Source organism: Salarias fasciatus, chromosome 16, assembly GCF_902148845.1.
Source record: "Salarias fasciatus chromosome 16, fSalaFa1.1, whole genome shotgun sequence".
Classification (NCBI taxonomy): Eukaryota; Metazoa; Chordata; class Actinopteri; order Blenniiformes; family Blenniidae; genus Salarias; species Salarias fasciatus.
In genome coordinates, this window is record NC_043760.1 from 11,025,705 (window position 1) to 11,037,694 (window position 11,990).

The 11,990-nt window shown below is 45.8% G+C and overlaps 1 protein-coding gene across 2 annotated transcripts; it reads right to left on the reverse strand.

Moving 5' to 3' along the window:
• Positions 1 to 1,613: 1,613 nt before the first annotated feature.
• On the reverse strand, positions 1,614 to 11,906 carry znf142 (zinc finger protein 142). Of its 2 annotated transcripts, none has more exons than XM_030112804.1 (8): positions 11,741 to 11,906; positions 10,267 to 10,743; positions 9,744 to 9,986; positions 7,579 to 8,403; positions 7,332 to 7,509; positions 3,462 to 6,279; positions 2,373 to 2,478; positions 1,614 to 2,293 (listed from the first exon to the last, which is right to left on the reverse strand). In XM_030112804.1, exons 2-8 carry the CDS (start codon positions 10,736 to 10,738, stop codon positions 1,806 to 1,808), a joined length of 5,130 nt encoding a protein of 1,709 aa, XP_029968664.1. In that variant the 5' UTR covers positions 10,739 to 10,743; positions 11,741 to 11,906; the 3' UTR covers positions 1,614 to 1,805. The 2 variants fall into 2 exon arrangements, with proteins under 2 accessions (XP_029968664.1, XP_029968665.1); XM_030112805.1 differs by having other exon boundaries at positions 11,829 to 11,863.
• Between the last annotated feature and the right edge of the window lie 84 nt (positions 11,907 to 11,990).

The following is an 11,990-nucleotide window of genomic DNA, read 5'->3' on the forward strand; positions in this document are numbered from 1 at the left end:
CATAAAGCAGCAGTGAACATTTTTGGGGGGATTTTGCCCCAGAAAGTTTTATTAAAATTGGCTTTACGTTGAGATTATAGTGATTTTCTATAATAATTGTTTGGTTTTGTGAAAATATAGACATAAATATGGAAAGTTTAAATTTAAAGGTTATTATTGCACTATTTTACCAGCCTGACCCACTCAAGATGAAATTGGGCTGCATGCGGCCTCTGAACTAAAATGTGTTTGGGATATCAGTGTTCACTTCTGGGTCTGTGACTTGAAGTCATTCTGAAGCATTGCGCCCCTCAGTGGTCAAATCAGGAACAGCACTGACTGCAGTCCATGCAGTCAATGTTTATTCAGTCTTTTAATCATTTTTATCTTTTTGGATTTGGGTCGATACAGAAGTACTGATACTTCCAGTTACATGTTAAAATATCGATCGTCAGACAGTATTTATTAAAAAACAGAAACCTTGTGATTTAATTCAATAAAGATTGAAGGGATTTTGTTTTTTGGAACCGTTTTTCTCGCCAATCGATGGGACTTCTCCCACGTCTTTTAATTACTTGATTTGTTCATGTGGTGCATTTTAATGGGAAATCAGTAAGAGGATTTTGACACGTGTGTGGCGCTTCAACACACAAGCTCTGTTCATAGTGTCGGTTCTGGATCAGTTTTGCCAACACCAGCTTTGGTTTTTCTTTGAATCAGATCAAACAGAACATCTTGAGTGTCACCATCACTGGGCAGATCCCAGCTGATAAGAGACACCTTCAGTCCATTTAGAATTCATAGTTTACTTCAAAACTGTCTTGAAAGGCTACAAACAAAGATTCTATAGCATGCTTCTCCAAACTGAGGATATGTTGAGTCCAAACTACTGCATCTGCCATGTTTCCCCACTTCAGTGAATCTAAAGTATCTCTTTATTAATACATGTTGAATTAAATTCACAGTGAAATCCCAGCCTCGTAGTTACGAAACTACTAACATTCAGGTGAACATGTCTGCTATAGTTTAGTTTTCCCAGTCTTACGTTACGTTACTTTACAGCTTTTGGTAACACTTTATTTGAAGCCCCCCTGTATAACACATTATAAGTACATTTATAAAGCGTTATAATGCCATTATAACACGTGTAGCTATAGTTATAAGTATTCATAGATAATCACAATGCCAGGACCTAACCCTAACCCTAACCCTATGCTGTATAGTGGGTTATAAAGCATTGTGATCATGTATGAGTGTTTATAACTACTTATTATGTGTTATACCGGGTGCTTAAAGTAGTGTTACCCAGCTTTTACCATGAGAATGAAATGGACTGCTGCATGCTGGGAATGTCGAAGCTGAAATAGCACCATTTAAAGCTTGTTATGCATATTTCAGAAACTGCCAAGTATCAGCATTATGAACTGCATCCTGTTTATCAATCAGCATTAAGCTGCAAAGTGCCTGAATGAGTCAAGTGTATGAGCTGGTGTTTAAATAGGTTGTGTGTGTATATAGGGCTGTAAATATATGCCAAACATTTTCTGAAGGAGTAAAATCCAATCGTTCACAAACATCTGTGGCTCAGTCTTTTATTCCATCAACATCTGATGTTCATTATAAAATAAGCTGCATTATCATTGGGTCTGAGCACTCAAAACAAAAAGAAGATTTCTCTTTTCAATTGAAAATATCATGTAAACGGAGCCTAAAACCAATGGTTCATTTCCCAGATCTGCACTAGATTCTAGAAACACATTTAAAGATCTAATCTACCTTCCAGATCCTTGCTCTAAAACCCAGTGCTTTATTTCTAACGTGTCTCTTCAGACTTGTGCTGTCACTTCCTCTCCTTCAGTGGCTCCAGGAAGCTCATGCGGCACTCCTTCTCCCAGAGTCCCTTGCAGCGCCTCTTTGAGGGTGAGGCTCCCCGCTGCGGCGTCTCTCACCACGCCTTGCTCTGCCGCTGTGTCCGGATGGTGCCTCTGCAGGTGCTTGACCACCTGGAACTTCTGCTTGGCGCTGTACGAGCAGAGGCGGCAGCGGAAGGGCTGCTGCTTGGTGTGAGACAGGAAGTGGTGCCGGAGTCCGGCCGGCCACCGGAAGGCCTTCTGGCACAGGCCGCAGGCGTACGGCCGGTCGTCGCCGTGCTGCCGCTGGTGGGTCTTCAGGATGAAGCTCGTTTTGAAGGCCTTGCCGCATTTCTCGCAGACATACGGGCGCGCGTCGCAGTGCTGCGTGTCCCGGTGCGCGCGCAGGGCGTCCGCCCGGTTGGTGCGATAGTCGCAGTCGTCGCAGGCGTACGGCTTTTCTCCTGCAAGAAACAAACTCTGAGCCGAAGCTGAACCTGAACTCACCACAGCAGAGCGGCAGTGGGATTTCTCTCTGCGTACCTGTGTGCTTGGTCATGTGATACTTCAGCTGAGTGGCCCACTTGCACTTGTAGCCACACTGTGGACAAAGGTACTTCTTCTCTTCCTGATGAACCCTCATGTGAAGCTAAAAGAAGATTTTATAAAACTTAAAACACTCCAATCACAAAAAAGTGACGCCATCCAGAGTCTCTCTGGTTAATTGGCCTGTAGCCTTGTAGTGTCATGAACTACTCTCTACTTCACTGAAATGCCACCGATTCTACTTTTTGTTTATCCTGAAACAGCAGTTTTAAGGACACTCATTCAAGATTTAGTGATGAACAAGTTAATGAAGAAAAATGAGAAAATGCTTGACTTGACGATGCAGAAATCAGACTGTGAAATTTAATGTTTTTTAATGCCAATTTAGCTATACTGTAAAATTTTGAATACTTTGAACGTGAACTTAAGGAAAAAAAATTACACAGGTTTGGTTTATTGGAAAAAAAGATTTTTTTTAATATGAAAACTGACACAGTCAAACATTTCTTGCACTGGTTCTGTATGTTTACGTGGATATATATGGATGGTTATCTGGCAAATCAGTTTTTAATATATATTATTGAATATTTTTATAGAGAACTACATTTTTTTTAATGACAGAAATGTAATGTGATCTGTCATTTGTGATTTCATTTGAGGTCTTAGTTTTCATAAAATATTTTTTATAATTATTAATGCGTTTTAATTTGTCTCTCTAAATCGTCAATACTGTTTGTGTGCATATTTTTGTCACTGCAGGGATGCTGTCAAAAATTAGCAGAGCTCATGAAGTTCAGGTTTAGTTACACGTTATTTAGAGGAAAATGCTTGAAATGTTTCAGAATTCAAGACAAAAAGCAAAAATAAAACTGTACGCAGGGCTCTGACTACACAAGGCTAAAGTAGTGAATATCCTCCAAAAAAAAGAAATTTAGGCTTTTAACGGCTCTAGAGGAAAATGCATTTTTGTTTTTCATTTCAGAAAAGTTCTGCTTGCTGAAGCAGCACAGATGTTAAAAACATGCAGGTTTCATTCATTCATTCATTCATTCATTCATTCATTCATCCTGTAGTCACTCTTCCTACCTTGAGCCTGGCCGGATCGGTGCAGGAGTAGCTGCACTGCTCACAGCTGTAGGGCTTCTCCCCGGTGTGGATGCGGATGTGCCAGGTGATCTTCTGCTTGTTCCGTGTCGAATACTCGCAGTCGGCACACTTGTACAAGCGTCTGCTCCCGTGAGACCGAAGGTGCTGCTCCAGCACCAGCTGGTGCCGACAGACGAACGGACAGCTGCTGCACTTCAGCGGCTTCTCCTCCGGCGATCCTTCCTCGTGTTCGCCGAGAAGGTGTTGGGCCAATCGCTGCCTTGCCTTGGCGGCAAAGGGGCACAGCGGACACTGATGTGCTCGGTGAGACTTCTGGTGGAGCTCCAGGGTTTCCTTCGTCTGGAAGGACTCCTGGCAGGTGGAGCATTTCGCTGGAGTGTGGACGCTGTGCTGGTGTGCTTTCAGAGCGAACTCGCTGCTGCACGTGTAGTCGCACTGTTTGCAGGAGAGGCCGGCCTGGAGCAGGTGAACACGCCTGCAGTGGTTTCTCAGAGCGACCTCCGAGCTGAACTTGGCGTCGCAGTGGGAGCAGACGTGCCGCAGCTCCCCCGTGTGGCACCGGAGTTTGTGGCGCCTCACGTCGTCGAGCGTGTAGCTGCTGAAGTCGCACAGCGAGCACGGCTGCGTGGGCCGCTTGTCGTGGATCCGCATCTTGTGCTGACGCAGCTTGGCCGCGGCCCCGAAGGTCTTGTGGCAAACGTCGCAGCCGTGGCGCCCGACGCCCGTGTGGAGCGACTCGTGCTGCTCCAGGCGGTAGCGCCTTGCGGTGGCGAACGGGCAGTAGCGGCACCGGTGAGGGCGCGAACCTCTGTGCTTCAGCGCGACGTGTTGCACCAGGCGTCGATCCTGCCTGCAACTGAACGCACAGTGCTGGCACTGCAGCCGCCTGGCTTTCGCAGCTCCAAACCGGTCTCGTCTGTGAGTGTACAGAATGTGGCGGCTCAACGAGCTCCTGGATTTGCCTACAAATGTGCAGAAGCTGCACTGAACCTCACCTGGCTGCATGCAGCCTTTCCTTTCATGACTTTCTAACGCTCTTTTCTGATTGCACCTGAATGCACAGTTCAAACAACGAAAGGGCCGATGTTTCCCTGGACGTTCCAGCAGGCCTCCTCTAACCTCTCCTGCTACGACTTCTTTATCAGGCTCATCTCTTTCCTCATGATCTTCTTCTGAAATTGTCTGACCGTCATCTCTCAAGGCTCCTCTGCAGGTTGACAGGTGTCGCTTTAGTATCAGAAGCTTGACTGCTGAGAAGCTGCACCGCTTGCACTGGAATTTTCCATCTTTTTTAGTGTACAAGCACTTTTCCTGACTTCTTTTCAGAAGTTTTTTTGTCTGACATTGACCTTGCTCTTGTTCTGAATCAGTAACCAAAGGTTCGTTCACACCACCGCTGGAGTTCGGTGAAGGAGATGTGCACGTGGCATTTTCCCGCTCAATATCTGCGGATATTGGATTTTGTGAGGACGGAGACGTCTGATCTGAAGAAGTTCCTCCATCTAGGTGTTCAGATCCTTCCTGAGTGAGGGCCGAGTCCTCTTTTGAAGTCAAACAGGTATCTGAAACGCCGACAAAGTTCCTCGTGTTTTTCAGCAGAGCTGGGCACTTCTTTTTCAGGTGGCTATCCAGACCACGCTTCTGTCTGAACTGCGCCCCGCAGGCCTGGCACTGGAGTCTCTTCGATCTGCCGTGACACGATGCTCGCCGGTGCTGCTTCAGAGCGCTCTCCTTGCAGGCCACATACGAACACCGGTCACAGCGAAAAGCACCTTCGGTCGGCAGCACCAGCATCTGCACCCGGCCCTCTAGGACCATGGCGTCTGCCTGGTCTTTGTCGTGCTTCTTCATGGCTTTCAGACGGATCTCGGACTGTGACGGTTGGTTTTCCGCAGTGGGATTGTCCAGCTCTGAAGTTTGAGTCGGATTGTCTCCGCTTGCACAGCTCAGCGGCTCACAGTCACTCTGCTCACTGTCTCCATCCGGCTCTGCGGCGCCGTCATTCCCCGATGAACCCGCAGCTGAAGCAAAGTCGGTCTTCTCTTGCAACGTTTCAGTCGCGTTACTGCTTAGCGTGAGGGTGCTTTCTGAGTGTGCCTCCTCACTCGGTAAAGACGGGGCTGGGAGAGCAGTTAAAACCAGCGTGCAGTACTCCTCTGGACTGCTGACGGACGAAGGACTGACTGAAGCAGCTTCTTTGACAACCTCCTGAGACACAACATCAAAAATGTCCACAGACGCGACCGGCTGTGATCCGGCTGAGGGTTCTTCAACACACTCATGATCCGTTGAGGCGGATCGTTCTCCTGGAGCGTCCGGAGCCGAAGCGGGTCCACGTGTCGGCTCATGACAAACCGACGGTTTGACGTAAAAATCCTGCGTGAGCTCCGATGAGTTCCTCTCTCTCTCCCTCGCAGCGTAGTTTTCCAGCCACTCCTTGTCTCCGGGCACGTAACCGTGAGCTTTCCTCTTGTGAAGGAAGAGGCTGATGCTGCTGAAGGAGGAATACGTGCACAGCGCGCAGCGGAACTCCCTCAGCTTGGTGTGTTTGCAGTTCTCGTGGTTCTGCAGAGCCTGCCTGTAGCAGGTGGCGTAGCTGCAGTATTTGCATTTGAAGACGGCGGGCTGCTTCTGCTCTCCGGAGTGTTTGGCCAGCATGTGATTGCGGAGCTCGTACTTGCGCTTGCAGGCGTAAGCACAGATCTCACACATGAGCGATTTGTCCTGATGGCGCAGTTTGTGGCTGTTAAGCTGGTCCATGCGGTGGCATCGATACGGACACTGATCACACGTATATCTAGGAGCGGGAGACATGAAGTTCACTCGTTGTGAGAAAACCACACAGAAGTCTGTTCTACAACATTTTACAGGATATGAATGAGGATTTTACTCTGCACTTCATCTTTAATTCTTGTACGTTTTCAGCTCTAATTATGTCTTTAACTCATCCTGCTTTATGAGTTTTTTTTTAATGTAGCTGTTTCCATCTTCCCTCATGTTTAGTCACCTCTGCCAAATGTCCACGGTAATGTAAAGAACTTTTAGTTGTATTGTGGCTGAAATCTCATATACATCAAAGCTGCCTTGGATTTCAGCTTTATTCAAATTTTCTCAAAGAGGTGGAAGCACATTGATTTGGTCTGGTTGACTGAAATAACAATCATGTAAATTGTTGTCTCAATAGCAGCCATTCATCTGTCCTCCCAAAACATAAATCTGCATTTATATATAAACAGATATCGGAGATGCTGCCATGAAAATTAGCGGAAGCCTCAAAGCCAGGCTGTCAGGGTCAGTTCATAAAAACATGCATGCAAAAGGCTGAAAACCTGGGTAATCAGAATGATCATTTCCACACAGTAACTACGCAGGTATTGCCGATCAAGCATATCACTTCATAGGCCAAAGAACTGCCAGTCTTTCAGATCTATAATCCATTGCGATCCAAAAGGTTCTTCCTGTTATAATAGAGTTCCTCCCTTTCCGTCATTGACACCTGTTGGAATTGAACTGATACAACAGCAGGACTATAAAGACTCGCAACTTCCAAGACTTTAAGGATCTGATGTTAGCATCCTACAATATAATACAAAAAAACCTTCTTGAGGCCAAAACCCAAAGCATCAATGCATCAGGACAGGTTTGGTGGATAAATGAGGGTCAGCTAAGCTGCTGGCGTTCGGAATTGGAATGGCGTTCGGTTGATCAATAAACTCAAGCTTTTGAAGAATGTGCTGAAATAAGCTGTGAGATCAAACTAACTGCAGACACTCATGTGCACTGCTGTACCATGCAGTAAGACGACAAATCCAAAATGAAAGTTTCTACCATTGTTGTGTGATGCATTACCTGAGGTCTCCCGCATGCTTCCTCATGTGGACGTTGAGGTAGTGCTTCCATTTAGTGACGTATCCACACTCGGCGCACATGTAGTTCTTGTCGTCTGAGTGAGTCAGCATGTGCTTGGAGAGGTAGGACTCATCTCGACATCTGAAGTCACAGACGCTGCATTTGTGGGGCTTCTCACCTGGATGAACCAGAAAACAGCAACATAAACACCTGCACTGCAACGGAACGAAAGATTCCCTCCACTCACCGCTGTGCATCAGCACGTGTCTCTTCAGGCCACGCTTGTGCGACGTGACGAAGCTGCACTGGGGGCAGCGGTGGATCTTCTCGCTGGCGTGCAGATGCCCGACGTGCTGCTCGAACTCCACCGGGTTGAAGGTGACGAAGGAGCAGAAGTCGCAGCAGAGCCTCTCGCTGCCCGGGTGGCCGAGCCGCTGGTGCTGGAGGAAGACGCTTTTGTTGGAGCAGGAGAAGTCGCACTCGGAGCAGTGGTAGGCCAGGTGGCTCCGATAGTGAGCCTCCATGTCCGCCTCGCTCTGGAAGACGGCGCCGCAGGCGTGATGGCGACACTCCACCGCCTTGACGCCATGCATGTCGTATACGTGCTTGATCAACTCTTTTCGCAGAGAAGTCTGAAAGCGGCAGCCCGGCTGGAAGCAGGTCAGCGGCTTGTCCGCCGAAACGACGTTATGCGTCTTCATGTGAGCCTTCAGGGCTCTGCTCTGCTGGAAGCTTTCGCCACAGGTGGGGCACAGGAAGCTCCGGGTGTCGGCTCCACCCTCCGCCTCGGCGGCGTGCACGCTGGCGAGGTGGCGGCGGACGGAGTTCCTCTCCACGGCGGAGTACTCGCACAGGTGGCAGCGGTGCAGCTTCTCCCCGGCCTCCCGCAGCCTGTGGACGCGCAGCTTGCTCTTGCTGGTGAAGTATCGCTGGCAGGTGGGGCACTGCAGGCCGGGGTCCGGGAAGTGCAGGTGGAGGTGCTCCTGCAGGTGGGAGCGCATCTTGAAGCAGCGGCGGCACACGGGGCAGGTGTGAGTGCGATAAATGTGCTTGGACCCCTCTGCAAGGTACTCTGGAAAAAGAGACAAATCTGTTCAAATTTTACATGAAGCTAAACATTTCCAGTTAAACCATCGGTTACTTTCCCCTGGGGTGTCAAGCTCATTTTAGTTCAGGGGCCTAACCGGTAAAATAGTACCGTAATAGCTTTTAAATTTAAACTTTATAGTTTTTGAAGTCTTCAGATTTCAACTCAAACATCTCAAATGCATTGGCTTTAGAGTCAACAATAAAGATATAGCTTAAATCGATGTATTTTGTGTACATATATTTTCATCTACACAGACAGACATTTGCATATTTTCTATGTATCTGTATTTTACATATGTTTTGAACTGTCTGGGACAAATAAATAATAAGGTTTTTCTTTGGTTTTGGATTTTCTGATTAAGCACTCAGAAACCACGTAGACTCAGAGAGAACATGCAAACTGCACACACACACACACACACACACACACACACACACACACACACACACACACACACACACACACACACACACACACACACACACACACACACACACACACACACACACACACACACACACACACACACACACACACACACACACACACACACACACACACAAAACCCAACTTCTGTCTGATTTTTCTATAAGATAATTGGGCTGTAACACCTTATCAGAAGAGACTTGAAAAGTTGAGATCTAAATGCCAGTCGGCCACTATGATACTGTGATTGTGATTACATATAAACTCATGAATGTTTATCCACTATATTCCTGATTTTTACTACTTAGTCTTCATTTAAACAGGTAAATATCACTGAAACAGAATGTCTGCACAGGAACCCTGCATAACAACAACACTGATGAAAATCATCAATACTAATCATTCAGTAAACAATTAACATTAACACTTATTGATAAGTTCTTCAGCACTTCTTTTTTTTTTTACTTTTTTTTTAATAAAGGCGTTCATTCTGTAAATCATTTGAGGAACTGAGAGCGGTTCCATTGTAACTTCATCACAATAAACTCAGATTGTGTTTTCCTGCTTTACAGTTAAGAAATTGCATAAAGGAAGCTGAGTTCAGGGTTTATATTATATAACTAGTGATGCTTCTTCTAGGCCTGTCAGCTGTTATCTCTAATGTGCATCACAGTGTATCATCTGTTCTTATCTCAGTCTGACTCATTTTTCTGTTGTTACACTGTTCATCTCCGTTTCCTCCTTCACTTCATCCATGAATCTTCTGAGGCGATCCTCTCCTCCTCCTGCCTGCAGCTCCAACATCCTCCAACTCTCCTCAACACATGTTAATGCCATCACAGCCTAACGGGCTCAATTAAATCTTAACAGCTTGAGCAGGCAATACATGTGCAAACCTTTGGATGGCAGCAGTGTAGAAGCCTCTGCAGACGATCTGTGTTTTTCCACTGCTTTTCTGGCTCGTTTGGACTTGTTCCCATTCCTCTCCACCCCCTCCTCCTCCTCTTCCTCCTCCTCCTCCTCCTCTGGTGACGAGGTGACGCCAGCTGCTTTGGGTTTCCGTTTTCTTTTTGGCCTGTTGGACATCTGAGGATGTTGATGTCCATCAGCACATGCAGTTGTGGGCTCAGACTGTTTTCCTGAAGAAAAATTAAAAAACACAATCAGACATCTGTAACAAAAAGAGATCATCTTTAGTCATATTGTTTGAAACAAACATTTCTTTTCCATGAAATGGTTAAAAAAGATATTTAAAATTGCTGCTTTTCTAAATGTTATATATTTCATCTTTGGCATTGAGCACACACACTGTAGTGGGCCTGAGAAAAAAGTTCAGACATGCAGTGTGATCTATGATAGCAGGTCAATCATTTGTGTCTTCCTGTGTCAGCTCCTGCTCAAAGTGTGTGTTTGTTTTACCTCCAGGATCTCCTGGCAGGTGGCTGCGTTCACACAGGTGCTCCTTCAGCTCTTTCACAGTTTGTGAGACAGACTGACAATGAGGGCAGCCGAACGGCATGTGGCTCCTCCGGTGGCTCTCCATCTCCCCTCGTGTGAGAAAAGATGCTTTACAGGACCGGTGGGAGCAGGGAACAAGAGTCAGTGCATGTGTGGAGATGAGGTGGGCTTCATAGCCCTGACGGTCGGCGCTGGTGAACCGGCAGCCTGCATGTGAGCAGGGGAAGGGGCCGTTCAGGTCATGATGGCTGTGGCTGGTTTTAAAGTGGAGTTTCAGAGCTGCGGGCTTGGAGAAGACCTCAGGGCACTGAGAACACTTGTAAAGGCTCAACTGTACTCTGCTGGATGGAGCTGCTGGTCTCTGAGGCACACATCTGGCACTGAGGGGGGAACTTTGTCCAAGTTTTTCACATTGATCTTCCTCTGGATGCATTGCTTCTGAAAACACACAGCACATCATCCCATTAGAATACAGCAACAGCCATTGATTAAATATGGGTTTATAGCAGCAGCAACAGGAGTCCAAACAGCCACTGGGTCCCACAGCAGAAATCCACCAAACCAAACAATCAATGAAAGATGACTACATAACATCAAGCCAATTTAAACAAAACCTTCTGGTGCAAAATATAGTGAAATGTCCAAAAAACTTGGAAGAAGGTGGACGGATGGATGGATGAATTCATCAACGTGATTGTAAACTGACCTTAACAGCCTAAACATAACATTGCATCTCTGATATAAACGACTACGATGTGACACAAAGAAGACACATAATAATAAAAAGGAGACACACTGAGTTGGGAAATCAACCCACTTAAACATAAATCAATCAGATGGAAATAGAAAAGTTACACAAAACATATGCAAACGTGCACAAAGCAAAGTGATTATAAAGAACCACAATCAAATCACATTGGAAGTGACACAAAATGATCACAGACAGATGTGAAATGTATGAGTAAAATATGACCTAAAAATGAAGTAAAAATACAAAACAACCACAACTTAAGAACAAATGTAGATGTCAAGTGTGAAAAAAAACAAACAAAAAAAAAACACTGAAAATAAATCAAAGCCGACCAATTAAAAACCCAAATCTAATAAGATAAAATATATATATTGTCAAAATAGAGCACGTTACACAATACTATGCATCGATCTGTCCCAACTTTTTGCAAATGTGTTACTTGCATAAGATTCAGAACAAGCCTGTATTTTTCATCTGCTGGCAGCAAGCATTAATCTCAGCATATGTCAACATTGATGTTTTTTGTATTTGGCGAAGATCTTTATGCATTGTTCATTTGCATTGTTTTGACCTACCGCCCGACGTTCCGCGCTCCTTTCTATCTGACAACCACAACATCAACAACAATCCTGCACTAACTGGCTGCAAAAAAAACAAAAAACACGCATAGTGTTAGTTACTCACGCGAATCTTCATTTGCATCGAAATACAGCAAAAGGTTTGCAGCAATAGTTTTCTTAAAATAACTATATGGGATTAAAAATGCTCTCACGTTATCACAATTGACGCGGTGTGCTCTCGTCTGCTAGCCTCTCCTGTTTCTCGTCGGACGGTGTTCAGCCCTTTTTTCAGTTCAAGACTCATTTAACACATGTGGCTGCATCTATCCAATCTAAAATACACATGTTACATCATGACAGTAGTATACTATTAC

What these genes read in the sequence shown, in the direction of transcription:
- znf142 (XM_030112804.1), bottom strand. Translation starts at nt 10,738, where the DNA reads ATGCATCCAGAGGAAGATCAATGTGAAAAACTTGGACAAAGTTCCCCC. An exon ending in TACACTGCTGCCATCCAAAG is followed by an intron (nt 8,404 to 9,743) that starts GTTTGCACATGT and finishes CTCTTTTTCCAG; the next exon opens with AGTACCTTGCAGAGGGGTCC. An exon ending in CCGATCCGGCCAGGCTCAAG is followed by an intron (nt 2,479 to 3,461) that starts GTAGGAAGAGTG and finishes ATCTTCTTTTAG; the next exon opens with CTTCACATGAGGGTTCATCA.